Genomic DNA, 23,129 nt, shown 5'->3' on the forward strand with positions numbered 1-23,129 from the left:
GAACATTCTGAAGTTTAGTTTTTTGACGAAGCCCAATCTGTACCACTTTTAGTTCACTTTTTGATTCTTGTGACGTCATGAAATGAGGGAGATGAGAAGAGATGTGGGGAAGAAAACCCCTAAAAAGAGATAGAGAATAAGACGTCAAAAGTGGTACAAAAGTTGTCCAGATTGTGCTTCATCCCATATATCCCTGATTTGGCTATGAAAATATTTATATAATTTATACAAATCTACCAACGTTGGTAAATTACTATGGTTTTAGTATATATTTATTCACGAAACCTTTCACTTTAATTTCGTGCTAAAGCTTTAATTTAGGTTTAATAAAGCATATTAGGTCATGATAAACGCCCTCCACAAATACTTATCAATTTAAGATGCTTAGTTTATTTCTCCTTTGGATTCAAAGCCATTAGATGCAAGAGACAAAGCCACTAATTTTTATCAAAGTACAAAAAATAGTATCAATAGTTTTTATTATAAATAATACATAGTTATAAATATAAAAATAGTCAAAATGCAGAATAAAAATGCAATCTATCTAGTCAATAATTGATCTAGTCAAATAAATTTAAATAACATAATAAATAGACATCAAAAAAATTAAAAACTTGTGTGCAGTGGAAAAATTAACAACTCTAACACTTATTACTAATGTACAGGTAATATTTGTGTTATAACAAGGATAAAAAGTGAACAATTGTGCAGGAAAGAGCAGCTGTAGTGAACAAATTACTCAACAGTAACAGATTTAGCCAAGTTTCTTGGACAGTCAACATTGCAGCCACGCAGAACAGCCAGGTGATAGGATAGCAACTAAAAAACATTAATATAAAAATTTTAAAAAAGATTATACATGTATAATGTAAATGATTAAATCGTATGCCTTAATGCCCAAATAGCTTAAAGCATTTCTTAATTTAAGCATATGAAAGCTTCTTATGCTCAAGTTAACAATATGAAATTCATTTAGCATTAAAAATTCACGAAACCTAGTCAATTCCTCAAATTAGAACATAATCTATTACAATGGATATAAAGTAGGTGGATATTGTGACAGCGAAATTAGTCAATTTGGGTTGCTATTAAGTCCCCTTATTTATAAACTTGTTTGGGAACTGTATTATATTAAAATGATAGGGGGAATGAGTGTACCATTATATTAGCCCACTGGTAGAAACATTTAACAGGGTATGAGAGGATCTAACCATATCCATATATTCTATATCCATTATCAGATACCTGCATGGGGATGACTGTTAGGATACCCTGCAGGGCGTCCACAGATTTAGGCACTTCCAGGTATTCCATACCACACTTGGCGGTCTCCATATCTCCAGCCTCGCAGATCAGGATTGGGCGCCCATCTCTGGCGGTTACCTGGCAAAAAAGTTAGTTATCGCAGCGTATTATATACAGCCTTTCGCGGATATTAAGATTAAAACAAGTAATGAAATAAATTCTCTGAACCCTTTTAATAATTATTGTTTACATTGTAAAAGATACTAGCAGATACGCCCATTTAGGCCTCTAGGGGCACATATAAGATTTTCTTTTCAATGCATGTCAAGATTATCAGTTTACAAAAAAAATTGTCGCAAGTTTGGATTAGTTTATAATTTTTTTGCGGTTTCTCTTGAGGGTGGTGGTACTCTACCCAAAAATGGCTATAAACCTTCCAAGGACCTATGAGAAGCTACACAAAGATCATGTTACTTTATTAGAAGGATATAAATTCTCATGGCAAAGTACATAAACTCAAGTTAAATATTCAATTTCTTATTGTGGTATATTAGACTTTTTAATACTAAAAAAGCACACCTATAGCAAAAATAATTGTATTTATTACACTACCTGCTGCAAAGCATTCATACACTTGGAGAATACATGATCCCTCATCACAATCATGATAATGGGGACCTCACTGTCCACAAGGGCCAGGGGGCCGTGCTTCAGCTCACCAGCCTGGATACCCTCGCTGTGCATGTAGGTCAACTCCTTCACCTAGAAACAATATAAACTTGTAAAAATTACCCCGTCTGTCGATAAATGTTGTGGATGAAACGTTTAAACACTCAACATTATGAAATAACCAATCAAAATTAACCGAAGTCTCCAAAGTTATTAAGCCAAGTAATAAAAAACCCTTTTAAAACTTAAGACTAGTGTAATATGCAGCCCATCGCCCCCAATGATTTTATAGACCTCCAATACTTCCAGCCTGAAGAGGGGAAATTAACTTTATCTTTACAATAAAGCGAATATAAAAGTTTACCTTAAGAGCTCCCTCAAGACAAGTGGCATAGTTGAAACCTCTGCCCATGATCAACAGAGACCTCTTCTCGTACAGCTTCTTGGCAATCTCCAGCACCTTCTGGTCCTGATCCAACACCTGGCGGATCATGTCAGGCAGCGCCTTCAGTCCCTGGATAATCTCTGATCTCCTAGGCTGCAGAGAAATCCTATCCTCAGCCATGACCAGGGCGAACATGGTCAGGGAGAGAATCTGGGAGGTGTAAGCCTTGGTGGAGGCCACACCAATCTCGGGGCCGGCATTGATGTGCACACCGCAGTGAGACTCACGGCAGATGGTGGAGCCGACGGTGTTGGTGATACCGATGATGAGGGCGCCCCTAGACTTGCAGTATCTCAGGGCAGACAAAGTGTCGGCGGTTTCTCCTGATTGAGAGATAAAGAAGCATACATCATCCCTAAAATAAAAAAATTAAAGTTAAGTACCTAATGTAAAAAATGCAAATTCAAAAAAAATCACAGTATACAGACTTATCTAATTTAAGGAACTTTGAATTAAAGAAGCTAAATTTTATGAAAAGCTTTAATAGTGTGAGAGATTCTTGCATCCCCTAGTAAAACGTTTCTCTTTGCTAGCTAATTTAACTATGCCTCTTTCTCCCCCACTTTACTCAATCCTTTCCTCAGACTATTGAGCAATAATGGAAGACTATTTTTCCCATTTTACAAATTCCACTATATACATATTTGAAATCCTTATTCAATATTTCACCTGAAGATGGGTGTATTTCTATCCAGAAAATCTGAGGCCAAATCAATCATGACTGGTAGCTCTGTCAACTCCTCCAGCAGCTGCCTGGTGGCGATGGCAGAGTGGTAGCTGGTACCACATCCGATCATGAGCAACCTACGGCAACGTCTGATCTCTGGCACATAGGACTTGATACCACCCAGGGTAACCTACAAAATACAAAAATGTACGAACAAAAGTAATAATTATATTAAATAATAAATAGGATCTGTAATTGTATGTCTATACCGAAGGATCTCACTAACCGCTGAACCAATGTGGTTCTCCTTTACTGGGTAACTTCTCCTGGGAATGTTCAGAACTTTTTTGGGAAGGCCTCTAGGGGCGTAACTGCTAAATCACAAAATAAAGTTATTTATTTCCCACCACCTCACGTTTGTAAACTAATGACCATTTCTTACAATCTAAAAATGCCCAACTTTAACAATAAAGTTTTAAAAAACAGTTATTTAAGAAAATGTTAAAAGGCAATGCAATATTTAGATATCTGAAAGGCCAATCTGTTTCTAAAAGGTTTAAGGATCAAAAGGATTACCCTAAGGCCAGTAATGCAATACCTGTTCCAGTTCATAGTTAATTCTGCCTCTCATAGTGTTCACCACAGACTCGGGCTGCTCAAAGATCTCCTTCTGCATGAAGCTGGAGTAGTTGCCCTTCATGATCTGTTGGATCTCCATCTTGAGGGTGGTAATCTCACGTGATACGTCAGGGGCTGCACCTTCGCGGATCATTCTACAAAATAAAAAAGGTACATTAACAATAATTTTTTTTATATGCAATTCTTCAACAAAAGTAACAGGATGTAGATCTGTACCAATCCCCTGAACAGATAAAACTTCTCCTTAACAGAGTTGTCCCAATGTCTTAAGGAGAGTTATCAAACCAACTCCCAAATGAATAAAACTCTAGAAAAATGATCCTTAAAGGCTTTTAATTATCATTTATAAAACAAAAATTTAAAGTAAGGGGTGCCGTGCCACTGGAAAAAAAGTGACAGTTCTAGTATTTCATTTTTATCATTTAATAAAAAAAATTCCTAAATCCTATTATATAAAGTATTAAGGTTTTTTTGTCTGTAGCTTAAGATTTCGAACTTCTAAACCAAGTTCAAAGATGGTTTTATGCTATTTTATTTGTAGACTTAATTTTTCAGATTGTTTTAGGCTATTTTTCTGCTCTTCCCTTCAAAAACATTAACGGAGCCCAAAGATGCTAGGGGCTAAACCATTAGCGTTGCATATAGTTTGATCAATCTGTACCTGTGAATAGACAGTACTCCTTGTTTGCAGGCAGCTACGTCATCATCCTCCAGGAAGATAACTCTGTTGGTGTGCTCAATGATGGCACTGGCGTCACTGGCAAAGAAATACTCCACAGAGTCCTCGTCAGAAACACGGATCTCCTCAGTGTGATCAGGGTCCATTCTGAAAATAAATTAATATTGATTATTATACACCTTTATTATAGTTAGTCTAACAAATAAAGAATCCAATTGAATAGATCTTTATACTTTTCTTAAAATTAAGTTTTAAAAAAAATAATTTCTCTGGAATGACCCTGTAGAATATACGTGGATATCATGACGGGAAAATTGAAGTCATTTTATCCTGATACATGAAGCTCATTTATTGGTCAGTTATATCGTCGAATAGGAGGTAAGTGGACGGGGAATGGGGATGGAAGAGAGGAAGTTATTTTAGCCCGCTGAGAGTTTAACTTATTAAAGAACATACAATTCTGGTGAAAGATTCAAGTAATATATCCACTAAGCTGAGGTACCTGAACATGGCAGAAGTCTTCTTCCTGGGTGCAGGAGATCCATCGATCTCAGTGCCATGTCTTGGATGGCTGGGGTCCTCATCAGCTGTGTACTGCACAGGAATGTGGTCAGACTCCAGTGCGGATTCTGTTTTAATACCTGGACAAAACTTAATTAAAACAAAGGATTTCATAAGGTTTACCTGTTAAGATCATGTTTACCAATCAACTATTAGAGTTCTATATTTATGGAAAACTTAATATAGAACCCGGATTAATTTAATGCTATTTTATTTCAAACTATAGTCTTAGGATGGTTTCAGCCATTTTAATTTCTTCCCTAGTTACTAGTCCTGCATCTGCAAAAATTTCAGTAGACTCATCTTATATGCACTTCCTTTTTAGTTTATATTTATAGCTTTTTTTCTATTGAAGGACTTAAACTAAACATTTTTTGATCATGTAGTTTTCAAAATCTTACCTACAAGGAGAGGAGAACCTCTCCTGGTGGCGACACACTCCCCAGGGAACAGGGAGGATTTGAATACACAGGCAAAGGCTCCCTCCAGCTGGGCTATGGCCTTCTCAACCAGTTGACGGAAAGAGTCTTTGGGGTTCTGAGATCTAAAAAGTTAAATTAGATGTTAACTTCATATGAAACGGCAATGCCCCTACAAGCCTCTAGCGGCACTTGAACTGGGGAATGGGAGGAAGCAGACCCCCATTTTAAATAGTTAAAAAACCTTCCCTGGAACTATTAGAAGCTACATTATAATAATTTAATTTGACGTGCTTAAAGCTTTTTTGAATAAAGGGGTTAACAGAAATGGATAAATTCTAAATTTTAAAAGTTAAAAGGCATTATAAAACTAATCTAACCTGATATGCTTGACAAGCTTAGCAATAATCTCTGTATCAGTGTCAGACTCGAACTTGTGTCCCTTGGTCTCAAGGAACTGTTTGATGTCCTTGTAGTTGGTGATGATACCATTGTGCACAACTAAATAAAATTATGAATAAAAAGCAATGATTTAGAATAATGAACAATTATTTTAGGGTAATGGAGACAAAAACTCAAAAAGGAGCATTATCACTCCTTTCCCCAATCCCCCGCTTGTGCATTCTTAGTATGAATCATTGAAGTTACTTTGATTTTGACAATTTCTCCCCAAAAGTGCTTTGTCGAGCAGAAAAAAAAATCGCTCATTAGAATAGGGAAGTGCAGGCCTAGACCTTCCAGGGTTACAGCTCCTGCTGGGATTAGTCATAAAAAAAAAAAAAATTACCCTGCGATATAAAGTTAATTTGAGAAAAGACACTAATATTTTTATTAAAAACTCGTAAACTAAACAAATGAAATCAGTTAAAACGCCATGTTTAAAAAAACTTGCCAACAAACTCATTCTTCTCGCCAGATCTGTGGGGGTGACAGTTGATGTCGGAGGGGGCACCGTGGGTGGCCCAACGAGTGTGGGCAATACCCACGTGAACAGTGTGCACCCCATCAAAGTTGAGGTCGTCCTTCAGCGAGTGAATCTTGTCCTCCAGCAGCTTTACCTTGCCGGTGCTTTTCACCAACTAAAATGTACAAGAAATTAAAAATCTATCAAAGTAGCAGAAGGCGTGCCTGTACATAGGGATCTCTCTTAGCGCTTAACCAATATGAGTCTCATGTACAGTGAAGATTTCTTATGTCCAGGGAATGTTAATTAGAGATTCTTTTTTTTTTTGGGGGGGGGGGAGGTAGTTGGAATTTCCTAACTCTCAAAAGAAAAAACATCTAGAAATTTTTTTTTACAGTTAACTAAAACAAAAAAAAATAAGTGGAGAGAAGACTCCACCCAGTTTCTCAAATACCCCTCCATCCAGCCATCTCAAGCTTAGCCTCTAGTGCATAAATAAAAGGATCCAATTATTTGAAGCCATCGTGAACGCTTAAAACAGCTTTCAATTACAGGAGATGCCCTACAGACTAAGACAGGAACCAAATATTGAGAAAATTAATCCTAAATCTTGTAGGCTTACAAAGGAGTTGCCAGGGGGATGTGCAAAATTTGCAAAGCTATCAATAGCAAAATCAACGGTAATGGAGGAAAAGAATTGCAGATGTAATTAAATAAAGCTTTTGGCAACAAGTTCTTATCGCATGAACAAATAAAACCAGGAATAGTTATTTCTCGCATCGTATTATAAACGGCTTTCCGCGGATATAGAATGTACAATTATAAGATTAAAACCAGTTTTTTAGCCCCCAGGTACCGTAGGCACGGGCTAAAAAAACTGGTTTTAATCTTATAATTGTACATTTTTATAATCGTAGAAAGCTAGATATAATACGATGCTAGACATAGTTTTTTCGTATGGATGAGAACCGGTTCCTATCCACCGGATTCGAATGAATACGAGAAAAATTAGTAAAGAATTTTGGGCATTATCGAAGCAAAAAAAAACTCTACAATTAACTTACAGAAATTTGTGAGCCACTAGAAGCTCCGTCAATGCCAACACCGGCGCTGTCATAACCACGGTATTCTAACCTAAACATAAAAAATATTAACCTAAACAATTTGTTTGATAACTCCACTTATAGATTTATGAAAAATCAGGGATTTCTAGGGATAAGACAATGGAAATAAATATACATTCTCATATAAACAACCCCTTAAATAGTGGATGTAAATATTCATTTATTTCCCCGGTATCTCATTTATATCCCGGGTATCATTTTAGAAGATTTTTAATTTTTTTTGGAAGATTTTATGATTTTTATTAATTATTAAAAGAAAGAAAATATAAGAAAAATGATCATAGCCGGGAAATAAATGAAAATTAAAAACCAAAATTAAACCACATTTTAGCATAAAAAAATGAGTTTTTTGTTTAAATGAGAATGATATTCCTGTCCAGTTTTTTGTTTAGGAATGAATATTTCTTACCCTCGTGAATAAATGATGGCCTATCGGTCCATCATTTATTCCCTGGGGTAAGAAATATTCATTTCTAAACAAAAAACTGGACAGGAATACCCCATTCTCAATAGGGGTCAGTAAATTAATGGTTGAAATATTTGTACAATTAGTTCGGAACTAACCAATTAAAATGCAATGAAATACCCAAAGTTTTAAAACAATAAACGACAAAAAAGTATGGGTGCCAATGTAAATTATGCTCCAATGTTCCCTTCCTCACTGATAAAATTAAAAACGTACCTCTTCAATCCTTTGATCAAAAGTTCCAAAATTTCTAATCTTGTCTTGGGGGTCAAATGGTTCAGATAAGCAAAAATTCCACACATCCTAAACTAAAGAAAGACAAGTTAATACAACAAATTAAAACGTTTACATAAACAATATAAAAATATAAAGATAGGTAGATCTCTTGTTATTCAGTTGACCCGGATTAACAATTCAAAATACGAAAAGAAAGCTTAATTCCACGAAGAATGAATATATGTAGTATATACAGTCATTGCAATAATTTTACATAATGGCAATTAATCAATTAGGTTAAGTAAAGGTGGGGAATTAAAGAGATTTAATCAAGATAGGTTAGACTAAAGACAATTCAGGCACCCGCAAGGGCTAGAAAGGCTTGACTAAGGAACCAATACATATTGAGGAAAAACTTAATTTCAAAATTATATCACAATTTAGCTAGAACGTTTCACTCAAATTCCAAAATTATAAAAGTAATAACTCAGTAACTCAAATAAAATTTCAAAGACATTTATAACTTACTTAAAATTATGCACACAAGTCTTTAAACTACAAAATTTTAGACTAAAGTAAATAATAAATTGTAGAAGAACAACCATATTGGCTATTTGTACAATTCCACCATAAAGTTCACAAAGTACTTTAAATACAATATACTTTATGTACAAAAGTTACAAATTTTTTTCTAAAAATAAGTTTTATACAAACGAAAAGATTTTAGTTTTTGGAAAAAGTTTAAAAAGATATTATAAAAATGAAATAATAAATATTATAAAAAATACAGAAAACTTAAAATAAAATTGTCGATATACCTTGTTGGGTCTTAAAAAAAAGTCACTTAATAACAACTTTATATATTATTTTTTTTTCTAGCTGCTACTGAAAAGAATGTCTAACTTACTGACGCCTACTTGTAAAATACTGATAACCAAAAGCTTACATATTACAAATAACACAATTTTTTCTCGAGTGTGCACTCATTTCTGCATATCATCACTTTCAAATAGATTTATATCGTATAATAATCGTTTTAGGATATTTCATTATCAGATTTAAGTCTTCAGAAGGTTTGAGCCATTTTTATAGCCCTTTCTATCCCTTCGAATACAAAACCACTTGATTCTAGTGTAAAGTATTAAGGGTTTCTGTTAAAATCTCGCTAACAACTGAACCGATTGAGTTCTTGATTTCATTTATGGTTTCATGCTATTGTATTTTTTAAATTAAGTCTATAGATATTTTCCGTCTTTTTTACTGTCCTTTATCCATTAGATGCTTGATGCGTAGCCACTAGAATTTGAATAAGACACAATAGAGCCAAAAATACTAGGGGATGTTTAATATTAAAATTTAAAAAAGAAGGAGGCAATTTATGGCGATGTAATAATATGCTATAATGATGCTTTTATAATTTAATGTTTATGCGGAACTGGAGGCACACTCTACATATTTTATACATGAGATAATGAGAACCTACAAAGTTAGGGCTTATCAGTAAATTACTCGTTTTTTTATCATTACAGAAAGGGGTTATTTCCGCTTATATTTGTTAAAGCAAAGCTTTTCTTTAATTGTCTATAGTATTAAATCTAACCTTTCCATCTGTCCATATGCCCGTCAAACCAACAGGGTTTTGACATCGCAAGTGTATGCCCCGAAAAGGTTATGCATAAATAAAGACCCCCCTTTGTTTTCAATTTATTTAAAAATAAGGGGGTGGCTTTTATGTGCTTGCTACGCACTTTCAGGGAAAGAACCTGTGATTATTTTTACACTGTCAGAAATTGAAATAAAAGAAATTTCAAAACTACAGTTATGCCTTTTTAAAAAGATGTAATACATATTTATTGCACGACTTACTTCTTTATTAGATAAGAAATTTTTGTAGAATCCTCTATTTTATTATCAGAGAGTAACAACCCTACCCAACAGAAGAAACAAGGAAAGAAACCATCCACTTGTAGCGAAGCATGAAAAAAATCATGGAATGACAAAAGTTATACATCAGATATTCAGTTGTCATAAAAAATAAAACTCAAAGAAACCTTTAAAAATAAGGTTTATGTATTTTGAAGCACGACCGTCGGACAAACGAACCAAACAATGACTAAACTCCATGCGCATGTCATGGGAATCATCACTGAAAATTTCAGCAGTCGAGAAAATTACATTTCCTTAAAAGCGTTACGTTATTTATGACGTTCTTTTTTATAAGTTTTAATGAGGGAGGGGGCGGAGGGGGGGGGGGTGACCCTCTGACACACAAAAAAAGAAAATTTAACAATTTAATTTCTTTTATACAATGTTTACTTAAAGATTTACATGTATGATTTACAATAGCATAAAATAAATCCGGATTCTTAATTAATTAATTTTCGTCCAGTTAATTTTAATGCCATAGAAAAATTTTAACTATTTGAATTTTATCCTTTTATGAAATATGACGTTATCTTTAAACATGTGCAATTATATCCAAAAGTATTGCAGCAATAAAATTATTCATGAAATTTCGATAAACGTTATCACTTTTTCATTAAAACTTACATCGTTTAAAGTGAAAAAAGCAGGGGCGTGCAAAAGGCGGGTGTTTCTAAACAACCCTACATCCCTCAAATTACCAATTCAATACACTTTTTAGACTTTTGAGTGAGTGGAAGCTTGGAGAGGTTTATCCACCCCCCAACACTAAAATACTCTCAAAAATAATTATTACAGTCCTAGCTATTTTCCTTTAAAAAAAATGAAAATCAGTCAAGATTCAAGATGCACCAAATTTAGTTCCGTTAGTCCTAAGAATGTCAGTATGTCCTTAAACAGAATTCTGTATTTAAGAAGTTTTGCAATTAATAAACGTATAATTTTGTTAAAAGTTTTATATTTATATTTTTTAAATTCAGTTCTGACAATCTATATGAGTTAATGTCCGTCTGTTTTACCGTTTCAGAGCTTCGCTTTTATGGATGCTGTCATCCTTGTTGATGATACAAATTATGTAGTATCAGACAAATATTGTATTTTTTGGTAATTTACCAAAAATTGCAAAGAAAACGTTTTTATTAATTTTTTTTAGATAACTACTCAACCGATTGAAATCTCCATTTTAGGGAAGATTCACAAAGGTCCTTGGATGGTTAGGCTATATTATTCTATATTCTAATAATTATTCTATATAATCTTAATATAAAGTAGTAAGTTTTTTTTGTCTGAAGCTTACTCGATAACTAATGAACTGATTGAGTTCTCCATATTAAAGAAGGTTGACATAGGCACTTGGATGGTTTTAAGCTACTTTTTGCCTTTCACTGACTCTTTTTATATAGAGTACCTATATGCTAGTGTGCAGCAGCTAATATATTTTAAAGTACTATGAAAAAAAAGTTTTTCTACGTATGAAGCTAATGAACAAATATTAAACCAAAATTACCTTTTGAAATAGAACTCAAAACAGTGCCAAAATAAAACGTGAAGATCAACAAAAAACACTACTTTTCATTTTTTATCACTGCAAAATATAATTTGAGTAAAATTACATATATTAAAAACACAAATAATTGCAAAATTTATTTGCAAATTGCACAGGTGATCGTAAAATACTCAGGGAGGAAGGGGACATTGGACTGTAAATTATACTGTTACTAAAGATGTCCAAGCTTTTTTTAAGGGGGGGGGGGAGGGGGTGAGAGGAAGGTTAAACTTAATCTATTTTTAAAAAATTGAGGAGGGAGGAAGTAAACACCTCTTTACCCCCCCCCCCCCCATTGGATTATTTTTTGGCTTAAAAACTTTGGGCACTTTTATTGAATTCTTACTGATTACTTACAAACTAGTAGTGTTCTTACTTTTCAACCAACAATTTTAATATTAACTTCTAAAAAAAAGTCTCATAACAGCTTTTTATATTTGAAGAATATAATTCTACAGTGTAGAATTAAAAGTATTGTTTGGCCTCCGGAAGACTGGATTATTAATACGCAAATAATAAATATAATAAACAATCAATTTTATTCAACACACAAACAAAACGTTTTATTTTATTGAAACCCAATAACAGTCAAAAGAAAATATATGACTCCTAAAACATTAACATTGATTAAATTATAAATTTATCTTAAAAATTAATTTCATCATACTTATATCAAAAACTAAAACAACAAATGTATAATTTAAAATATAAATGTTAGAAGCAAAGCTTTTTAATGAGTAAGACTGTCATTTGTAATTGAGTTGTTTTTGCTGAGCTACTTATGCATGAAATTGTCCTTTTTAACCGTAATAACATAGTCTCTTTAAATATAAAATAGTCTACTGAGATAATTGTTATAAACTAAAGGTATTTTCCAGTATGGCTTCGAAACCGATTAATATCCGCTGGATAAGAACTGGTTTTCAGCCATACTGAAAAATCATGTATAGCATCGTATTAAATACATTTTTCTACGAATGTTAAAATAAAAATCATAAAATAATTACAAGTTTTATTAGTCTGAGCGTTCGGCCTCTCGGGGCTTACACAACTGGTTTTAATCTTACAATTTTTCATTTAAATATCCGCGGAAAACTGTCTATAATACTATGCGATTACTAACTACTATACGGCTGGATGGCAAAGTTGTCAAGGAGTGGGTGAATGTGATTTTAGCAGACAACAAAACTTCATGCAAGAGAATACTTCAGTGGGGAGCTTGAATGTACTTCTCTTTACTTGTGTGGTTTTAATAGATTTGAGTTTTAAGTATATGTGTATTGTGTAAGGTTTTTTTTACACCAAGAGAGAGATAGATAGATAGATATAGAGAGAGTGCAAGATAAAGAGATGATAACCCTTCTATAGAAATAGAGAGCGAGACAGAGAGAGAGAGAGAGACAGAGAGAGAGAGACAGAGAAAGAGTGTGTGAGAGAGAGAGAGAGAGAGAGAGACAGAGAGACAGAGAGACAGAGAGACAGAGAGACAGAGAGAGAGAGAGAGAGAGAGAGTGTTTGTGTGAGAAGAAAGAGAGAAAGAGTAAGGATGAAAGAACTGACCAATAAATGAGGACTAAAGTAGCAACCCAAAGTAACAACAAAATTTCCATAATATCCACATATATTTTATCCAGCCGTATAAGTGAACTGTAGTACATTCCAGCACCCCAACTCTACTAGCTTTCTCTGTCCGCACAGAGTTACTTTCTACGATAGAGTCAAGAGACCTGAGTTGAGTAGAATGGTAATGTACAAAAGAAAGGGTTTAAATGTCAATATACCATTATACTAAATGATAAAACTAACGCTATAGAAATATCACAATATGTAAGAAAATGGATGTCTTTTTAAAAGTATTTTGAAAATCAAGAAACATTTATTGCTTAAATTGATAAAACATTTTATATTTAAAACCGTATCAACAAATATACATGATTATTTAAAAAAAGCTTAATTTCATATAAAGTTTCTTTAAAAAGTTTTAATATTTTAATCAAACCAATATGCCATTCTAAGTTATACATTGATAAAAAAGGGCCAAACATAACAATTTACACTGTAAAATACACAAAGTTGTCTTTGCTATGCAATTAAAAATCTAAAAGAAGGTGGATTTAAAAATACTCGGTTTTAAAGTTTCTATTGTGATTCTAGTTTACCAAAATAATATGTATATTTTGTTGTAGTCGAAGGAATAGCAAAAGTAATAAAATATTCTTTTATATATTTTATTCGGAGCGAAGCAACTATACAATTTATATAATTTTTATATAATTTTTTTTGAAATTTAATTGGAATGTTGTCAAAATATGATATAATTTTATCCTTATATAAAACTAAAAGTAATACGACGTACGTCTCTATGTCTATATAAAAAAGAACTCACTATCCCCTAGACCGATATGACTTTCCTTTTTAGAGAAGCTTCTTATATGACCACCCCAAACTACCCTTTTAAAGTATGAAAAGAGGATGCAAATCCATGCAGTATATATTATTTGTATAGTATTATTTCACCCGAATATGATAAACATAATTGTCCTTGTTTTCAACATAAACAAAGAATGAATAGAACTGCAGCCACCTTTCTCTATTTCTGTAGCGAAGCTACTCTATAATTCAATTAGTCTGTCCATCCGCCAATTTGGAAATTTGGTTTCCTCGGCTGTTATTTAAGATAAACTGCTTAAAATATAAAAGCATTAACAATAGAAATTAATTGGTCCGTCGGTCATACTACAAAAGACTTTCATATTCATTTATATATAAAGGTTTCGTGATTTTCTTCAATGTATTTTACCCTTTTCTTTCTTTCTTTAATATTTTTTTATTTCGACCGATCATTTGATTTAAAACCTATTAAATTTATTTCATGATTTGTGATTCTATGTGCTTCGCTACTAATGGATGTTGTCATCCTTGTTAGTAGCGAAGCTACTCTATGATTCGAAATGTCCGTCCGTCCGTCTGAGACAGAAAGGGGGAAACGTGATTTTCTCGGCTCTTATAAAAGATAGAGAGCTAAAATTTTCAGGGATTAATTTTGTTAACAGTCTTCATATTTTCACCAAGTTTCATTAAGATTCGTCAGTTGGTTAGGGTGCTAGATCGATTCCTACATTTTAAAGTTTTTATGATTTACTAAAATCCTATTCAACAGAGACGGCTGAAATTTGCAGAGATTGAATACTTTCATATTCTGCATACTTTTATCAAGTTTTATAAAATTTGCTTATTGGTTGGGGTGCTAGTTCGATTCCTAGATTTTTAGGTTTTCATGATTTTCTTTACTCCTATTTGAGATAGACGGCTGATATTTTTAGGGATTTAATAAGTTCACAATTTACATATCCCCACAAAGTTTCATTAAGTTTTACTGATTTGCTGAGGTGCTAGATTGATTCCTAGATTTTCACTTTATAAATCTTACAAGGTTTCGTGATTTTTATAGTTTAATGTTTTTTTTTATGAAACTGCAATAAAGTAAATTTTTTTCCAGATATCAATCTATAATTTTTGAGCTTCGCTACTTATGGATGTTGTCAACCTTGTTTGTTTATTATCAGTCTTTCTATCCTCAGATCTGAACAATCATGTATATAAGAAGTAAATGAATAAGAAATTCAATAATTTAATAAATGAAATTAACTTTGTATAACCATCACTAGCGACTTAATTTCAAAATGATAATAATTCTTATGATAAAAGTAAATTACTGACAATCATTAATCGATATATAATCTCATCTTATCACCTTTTAACATACAAAATTTTGTTGACAAAATATTCTAATAGATTTTAAAAAATAGAGTTATAATCAAATCTTTAAAAAAAACTTTGCATTGACCAAAGAATCAATAAGAGCTCTTATTAGTGCCTATAAAAAATGAATATTCTAATATGACGTAATTTGGGATTTTTCGGCCAAAAGCTTTTAAATCTATCCCCTTTTTTACTTAATTTAAGATCTTTTGGCTAGAAAATCCTAAAATATATCATATTTAATGAACTATTCTAATATGATATCAATTTTTATAGTCACTATAAAGAGCTTCAATCAATCAAAGTTGGGTAAATGGCATAATTACAACCGGCAAAAAACGGTTATTTTTTTGTCTAAATGTGAAAACCACCACTAAAAATATAATTTTTACATAAAAAACAAGCTAGTTGTTGACTAAAGAATCAATGAAAGTTGGGTAAATGGCATATTTACAACCGGCAAAAAACAACTATTTTTTGTCAAAATGTAAAATACAAATATGAAATAATATGATCCATTGTTTTTCTACTAGTTCCCAAAAGTATGGTGCTATTATCGTATTATAAGGTAATGCCTACGAAAACATCATTTCAATTGGCTAAAACATATGACACAATGGCTATATTTTTGATATATTGTTTAAAATTAAGCCTGGATACTAATGACTATCAATAAACAAGTTAAAAATTGCAAGAATCTCAATATGGCGAAGAGGCAAAAAAGCAGTTAAGGATTGGTCTGCTTGCAAATCTTATTAAATGGGTAAACATTCTTTATCATTGGGGGAAAATATCCAAGAAACAGACTTCTATCTTTAATTGCCTCCAAGAAAACCTGCCATATTCATGGAATGACGGACAAAAGGACGGATCGACCCTTCCTTTAGAGTAGCTTGCATCACTAAAAATGGGTCATTCAAATATAGATGAATTGATGAGCACTCTATTTTAGATACTCTATTTGTATATTTTTGAAATGATAAATAAGTAGCACAATTATGTTTACTTACTCTAATTCTCAGTAATTTAAATGCTTCTTTGAAAGTGATGGGGAAAAGAAGGGGAGGAAAGAAGAATGGGAAGAAAAGGGGAAGAGAACTTGAGAAGATGTAGAGAAGGGGAAGAAGAAGAGAAGAAAAGGGTAAGAGAATGTAACGATTAAGTGAAGAGTAGGAAATAAAAGGGGAAGAGAATGTAACGAGTAGGGGAAGAGTAGAGGGAGAAAAGGGGAAGAGAATCAGAATACAAGATAAAATAATAAGGAAGAGAAGGAAAAGAGAAGGAAAAGAGGAGGAAAAAAGAAGAAAAAGAGAAGGAAAAGAGAAGGAAAAGAGAAGGAAAAGAAAAAGGGAAAAAGAAGAAAAATAGAAGGAAAAGAGAAAGAAAAGAGAAGGAAAAGAGAAGAAAAAGAGAAGGAAAAAAGAAGGAAAAGAGAAGGAAAAGAGAAGGAAAAGAGAAGGAAAGAGAAGGAAAAAAGAAGGAAAAGAGAAGGAAAAGAGAAGGAAAAGAGAAGGAAAAGAGAAGGAAAAGAGAAGGAAAAGAGAAGGAAAAGAGAAGGAAAAGAGAAGAAAAAGAGAAGAAAAAGAGAAGGAAAAAGAGAAGGAAAAGAGAAGGAAAAGAGAAGGAAAAAGAGAAGGAAAAGAGAAGGTAAAGAGAAGGAAAAAGAGAAGAAAAAGAGAAGAAAAGAGAATGAAAAAAGGGAAAGAGAAGGGAAAAAGAACGGGAAGCAAGAGAAAATATAAGAGAAGAAAATGAGAAGAGAAGGGGAAATAAAGTAATGTGAATTGTGTAAACTTCTCAAATTCTTTTTAACCCTCCTAACATTACAGAAAGACAGACAGACAAAAAGAAGAAAAACAGACAGAAAGACAGACACTATCAATAAATAAATTCATTATTACAGACCCCCCTCCCCATTATATAGTTTTATTTCATTTCTTATATAAAATTCTAATATTAAATCTCAAATCTTATTAACACCTAAGTATTAAGTATGATAAAGTATGTTTATTTGAATGATGCGTAAATAAAATTAGATTCAAGGTCATATTCCTAATTCTTTTCTACACCCAAATTATCATAAATATGGATAAATTTTAAGTTTAAATATAATTTGAAAAAAATTGTAATTATCGAGAAAAATCACAAAATAAAATAGCGAAAAAACAAAACTTTTACTAAAAAAGTAACTGGATGTCTGTCTGTAATGAAGGACACGCTAACCACTGAACCGAAATAGTCCAGTGAAGGTTTATAACTATTTTTGGGGAGAATACCAACGCCCTACCAAGAGAAATCGCCCTTAGTAAAAAATGAACTTTACCCCTAAATAATTTAAAAAAAGAGATTGAATATGGGGGAAGGGATGAATTACTCCTCCCACCTTAAGTGCATCTAGAGGCATAGCCGCTAGTATACTAATAAACCGCTATGCCATAAAGGTTAAACAAATTAATGCAAAAAATAAAATGTACAAAAAATTTTATTTTAATGTTTGCAATGTCTTTGTGACGGGGAAGGCTTTTATAAAAAGTAAAAACATTCAGATAACAAAACTTTAATTTCATCACATTTATCTTATAAGTCCTAACTTTGCAAAGGTTTATTTTGCCTTTTTGCACCTTTGGGCCGGGTTGATAATAACGTATTGACAGACATTCTTTTAATATCCCATACATTGCAAACAACTAACCATTTGATAGCAAGAACCTTTGTTTGCATGTTTTAACTGTGCATTTATATGAGTTTCACTTGTTTTTGGCCAAGGTATATCACCTACTCTATTTATGAATGTCACACAACTGACTTTTTAAAACTTGGTAAATAAAATGGAAAAGAATCGAACCCGACACCTATATTATGATTTGCATTACTATTTTTTAAAGAATATTTTTCCCTTAAGCCAATCAATGAATAAATAATAATAATGGATATAGGATATACGTGGATATATTAACACGGGAAAATTTGTCGTCTATTTAGCTTGCTAATATGGACCTAATTATTGATCAGTTCAGAAGGAGAGGGGATTGGGTAAAGGTTATTTTAGCCAGCTGCGAGCATCACTATATCAGAGTATATGAAAATCTGTTGCAACATCCAAGTAATAATATATCGGTTATAATAATTATATAAACCAACCAGAGGCTATTAGCTCCGTTACTGAGAAACCAAATTTTAAAAGCTTCATCAAAACAAGAACAATGATTTTAGAATGGAGCGTAAGTTGAAGATGGAGAAAGTTTACAAAATTCTTTTAAAAAACTAATCTAAAGCCTCAGTATGAGCAATACTTGCTAAATCTAGTATCTATTGTATTATTCTCTTAAATTCAGAACCAAATTTGCCTCAGTGGTTAGTGAGATCTAACAGGACTGACTGACGAATATAACTTTTCTTTGTTTAATATATTTTAGATCATTATAGCATAAAAAAACAGTATACGGTAAATAGTAAAGAAACTTCATGCAAAGGAGGAAAATTAAGATCAAATGCCAATAAATATAGTACATTTAGATACCTAATAAGTAAATTAGACCAATAAGAATACAGTGGTGAAACAATCCGGCCATATTATTGAATAGAAAGTGCAAACATTTTGTTCCGAAAGGGCAATTATTTCAAATTCTTTGTGAAGTTTTACTGATAGCCAATCTACGATAATAGATGTATATTGTACATGTATTGATAAATAATGTATGCTAAAAAGTAAATGATCACAAAATTATCAAAATGAAAAGTACACCTAAGAAGATCATTTAAATTTGAGAAGTGGACAAAATAACATCATAGTACATGAGCCAGACACTTTTATATAGCAGCCTAAAATTTTAAGAACAATCTTTGTGCGCACTCTAAGAAAAAATATCATTTATTAAAACATTTATTACAATTTTTAATTCCAAATAAATTTTAAGGGAGGGGACATAGATGGTAAATTATACTGGAACAGGAAGTTTTTATAAATGCATACTCTGATTCGTGGGCTTTAAACGTTGGGTACTTTTTATCATTCTTGATAAGTTGTTTCAAACTAGCAGTGTCCAAACTTTTCGACCAATAATCTTACTCATACAAGTATAATTTTGAGTAACATCCTTGCGGATGAACATCAATTATCGTCCATTGTCTAATCTCTGGGTACAAACCTACTCGGACGAATATACAGACAAACAGACGGATAGGCACAATTCATACAAAGTAGCTTCGCTTCCAAAAACTTTAATTTGAGGTTGATATGAAGAATAGTTATTTATCGCATCGTATAATAGACATCTTTCCGCGGATATTAAAATGTAAAATTATAAGATTCAAACTAGTTTGAGAGGCCGATGACCCGGGCCAATAAAACTGGTATTAATTTTCAGATTTTTTATAATATTATCCGCAGAAAATTATCCGTAATACAATGATATATATATGATTTTTTTCAGTATGGTTGAGAACCGGCGTTAATCCAACGAAAATCAAATGGTTTGAAAACCATATTGGAAAAACATTTTTTAGAGTGTATTTATAAACTGGTCAATAAGTGCGCAGACTGGTTTCTAAATTTTTTACACTTCCTACTTCAACTATCAGGCTGTGTTGGCCACTGATAGGAACATATTTTCTTAGGATTTAATCATGTAATGTTTGATTTAAATGTTGAATATGGAAAAATACAACTGCAATGTATATATATATATGTATAAAATTTGAGTAAGAAGTTCTCTAAAATTGCAGACAGATAAAGTTTCAAATAATCATTTTTGATTCCCCTAGTTTTTAAAGCCCTTTTTAGTATTATATTGGCTAACAGGGATAATAAAATGAATGATAAATCAATATACATTCCTATTTACGACAAACAAAATTACCCCTTTTTTAGATTAAAATTGTTAATGAAAAGTTTAGACACTGAAGTTTTGTACTAAACAAATTACTATTTATTAAAAGTGCCAAAATTTTTGAGCTTACAAATGAGAAATAAAGGAAAAATAAAACTTTGAATAAGAGTAACATTTACAATACAATGTCCCCCCCCCCACAAAGTTTTTTTAAAATTTTTTTAGTATGCTTCCCTGTTTGTGAGATGCACTGCAAGTTAAATACAAGGATTTTAAATTTCAGCGTAGCAACCCAATGACAGTATCAAATATATATGTATACGTTCAGAAATTTGAAAGAGGGTACATTGAACTTTTAATTAGTTTGGTAGTATAAAGCTTTATAACACAATTAACTCATTCGTTGGCTTAAAAACTTCAGGTATTTTAATTAGATCTTAGTTAATTAGTTAAATCATTATAAAGGATATACATCAATTCGATCGTAAAATAATCATTATTTAAACAAAACGTTTGAATTTACAATAATGAAATTATTATCAAAATTAAATTTCAAATGAACTACCAAAAATGATTTCTTTAAGGTTACCATTTTTTTGTCATAAAGATCCAATATTGAACAAAATCAAACAAAGCATATAAAATTAAACATTATAAATGACGTCTTCCTTTGTTTTTTCACTTATAATCTTATATTTATAAATACTTTCATAAACGTTTTCATGTAAAAACCGAAAAGTTAATGAGTATTTTAAGGACAGCCATTCAAAAATTAATTTGTTTTTTTGGCATCTAAAACTTCACAAGGTAATTTGACATACAAAGTCAAAATGAAAACCTTACATTAAAAGAAAATCCTATAATATAATTTTTGATATACCAACAATGATGTGTTATTATCAACTAAGTAAATATAAGCAAAAATATAACCAAAACTACTTTTTGGGGGTTTCTATTAATAATTACTTTGTTTTGACATTTAAGGACTTTTGAGAGTAAATACAAACTTGACAATTATTGCAAGACTTCATACGGTAATAATAGATTTATAATGTACAATGTTGGTAATAATTTTAAAGATATTAGTTTTCAAAGTAAAAGAAATTACTCACTTAAACTATGCACAATAGATAGAGAAGATTTTGACTTGGTTGGGTTTCTTGAGATACTGAGATACTGGACTATACACGAATCCCTTCCACACAACAATTCAAGATCTGGTTAATCCTACACACACACACACACACACACACACACACACACACACACACACACACACACACGTATGTAGATAATCAACCAAGCCCCCCCCCCCACACACACACGCACACACATGCACGCACGCACACATGCATGCACGCACAGACATGACAATTATACGCTCGTCCTTGGTCAGCCTTCTCAAACCATGGATACGGAAATAGGACAATTGATGATAAAATAAACTCTTCCCAAAAATTAACACATCCAATTATGCTGTTGATAGCTGGTTAATATTCGGGGGAGGAAAGAGATGTAGATTTATTTGCCAGTGTCTGTTCCCTACATCCCTGTATGAAACAAGGATTCCAACTTGGGCCTTTTAACAGGGATCTAAAGGGATAAGACTAACCACATCTCCAATGATGAGAAACAAAATTACCCCTTTTCTAACGTTTGGACACCCAACAAAAAAATCAACCATTAAAAATTCAATAAAATATTTCAAGGTTGTTAAGCCAACGAATAAGAATATATCATTATTAGACTTTTGGGACTAGTGTAATAAACAGCCCAAATACCCTTCCATTCCTGACCTTTTAATGCATATTTAAATTATAAATACACAAGTGGCTTCGCATTTAGCTTCCAGGGGATTTGTCCGAAGTATTGTTGGGTAGGCGTCCCACACAATTAATTTTGGTTTTGATATTTTGTTTGTGGGGGGGGGGGGGGGAGTGTAACTTTTTTCTAATTGCCATTTCTTTCATTTCTTTTTTAGAGGTTCAACTACCCTACTTCGGAAAAAAGCTCTTAGCATGTTTTAATTCAGAAAAATAGAAAAATATTTTTTAAAGAATTGTAAGATAGCTTTTACTTTTACGTTTCGATGCTTTCCCAGAAAGTGCCTGTAGAGGAATGAAACCCAACCCCACCTCATTCATGCAAAAAAGTGGATAATAATGGGGATGTATTTTTTCCTATGTCTAACCCCTTTGGGGGTCCCATTAATGCAAGAATCTTTATGATATAGATTTTTCCATAAATACATAAATCAAAGAAATGTTTGAAAAAAAAACATCTGTGCCGATTTGAACACTTCCAAAGATTGAATTTAACAACAGCCCTTAAAAAATTGTCATTTTTATCAAACAAAGATGTTTTATAAAGCCTAGTTTTGCTTTTTCCGAATAAGCTACCAAATTGAAGATGGGCGTCTTTTTAGCGTTATTTAGATAAAATCATCAGCACATTGTTGTCATCATCATCGCCATTTACCCTTTTTTTTAGAGCATAGGCAACGCACAATGGTTCTCCATTTTTCTTTGAATTGGGCCTCAGTAGAGGCATCATTGAAAGAAGATAGATTCTTTTCTTTCAGTTCATCCAGGAATTTCCTCCTCCAGGTTGTTTTTGGTCTACCTGGTTTTCTCTTTCCCGTGAAGGGGTTCCAAGTCAAGGCTTGATTGGTTCAATCATCATGGCCTTTCCTTAGACTGTGCCCCAACCATCTCCATTTTCTCTGTTTTATTGTTGTACCTTCATGATAAAGGTTCGAAACCAAGCAATATATATTACTAGCGGCTTCGCCCCTAGCCTCTAGGGGCTTTGCCCCAAGAGGTTTGATCAAACCAATTTTTCGTATTTTAGATTTAAAATAAAAAAGACCAAAATATTTTTTTTTTTGGGGGGGGAGGGATTTTTTTTTTTGGGGGGGTGGGGGGTAGTCGACCCCACTATTTTTATTTTAGTTTTAAAAAGAAATTTTTTTTTTTTGGGGGGTATTTTTCATTTTTGGGGGGGTTAGGGGTGTCCCACCCCCCAAGAAAATAGTT

At 32.4% G+C, this 23,129-nt stretch overlaps 1 protein-coding gene across 4 annotated transcripts; it reads right to left on the minus strand.

Moving 5' to 3' along the window:
- Positions 1–462: 462 nt before the first annotated feature.
- On the minus strand, positions 463–21,296 carry LOC145322147 (glutamine--fructose-6-phosphate aminotransferase [isomerizing] 2-like). Of its 4 annotated transcripts, none has more exons than XM_080163956.1 (14): positions 21,207–21,296; positions 8,035–8,126; positions 7,293–7,362; positions 6,217–6,403; positions 5,705–5,825; positions 5,307–5,449; positions 4,847–4,985; positions 4,327–4,491; positions 3,625–3,799; positions 3,029–3,216; positions 2,279–2,714; positions 1,858–2,007; positions 1,246–1,383; positions 463–819 (listed from the first exon to the last, which is right to left on the minus strand). In XM_080163956.1, exons 2-14 carry the CDS (start codon positions 8,118–8,120, stop codon positions 736–738), a joined length of 2,082 nt encoding a protein of 693 aa, XP_080020082.1. In that variant the 5' UTR covers positions 8,121–8,126; positions 21,207–21,296; the 3' UTR covers positions 463–735. The 4 variants fall into 4 exon arrangements, with proteins under 4 accessions (XP_080020082.1, XP_080020085.1, XP_080020083.1 ...); XM_080163959.1 differs by lacking the exon at positions 21,207–21,296 and adding an exon at positions 11,465–11,636; XM_080163957.1 differs by lacking the exon at positions 21,207–21,296 and adding an exon at positions 8,853–8,963.
- Between the last annotated feature and the right edge of the window lie 1,833 nt (positions 21,297–23,129).

This window comes from Acartia tonsa, chromosome 6 (assembly GCF_053477335.1).
Source record: "Acartia tonsa isolate MP-2025a chromosome 6, ASM5347733v1, whole genome shotgun sequence".
NCBI lineage: Eukaryota > Metazoa > Arthropoda > Copepoda > Calanoida > Acartiidae > Acartia > Acartia tonsa.

Coding starts and splice junctions, on each gene's coding strand:
- LOC145322147 (XM_080163956.1), bottom strand. CDS start 8,120: ATGTGTGGAATTTTTGCTTATCTGAACCATTTGACCCCCAAGACAAGA. Junction 4,492..4,846: donor AAGACTTCTGCCATGTTCAG/GTACCTCAGCTT, acceptor ATTTATTTTCAG/AATGGACCCTGATCACACTG. Junction 820..1,245: donor TAACAGTCATCCCCATGCAG/GTATCTGATAAT, acceptor AATGTTTTTTAG/TTGCTATCCTATCACCTGGC.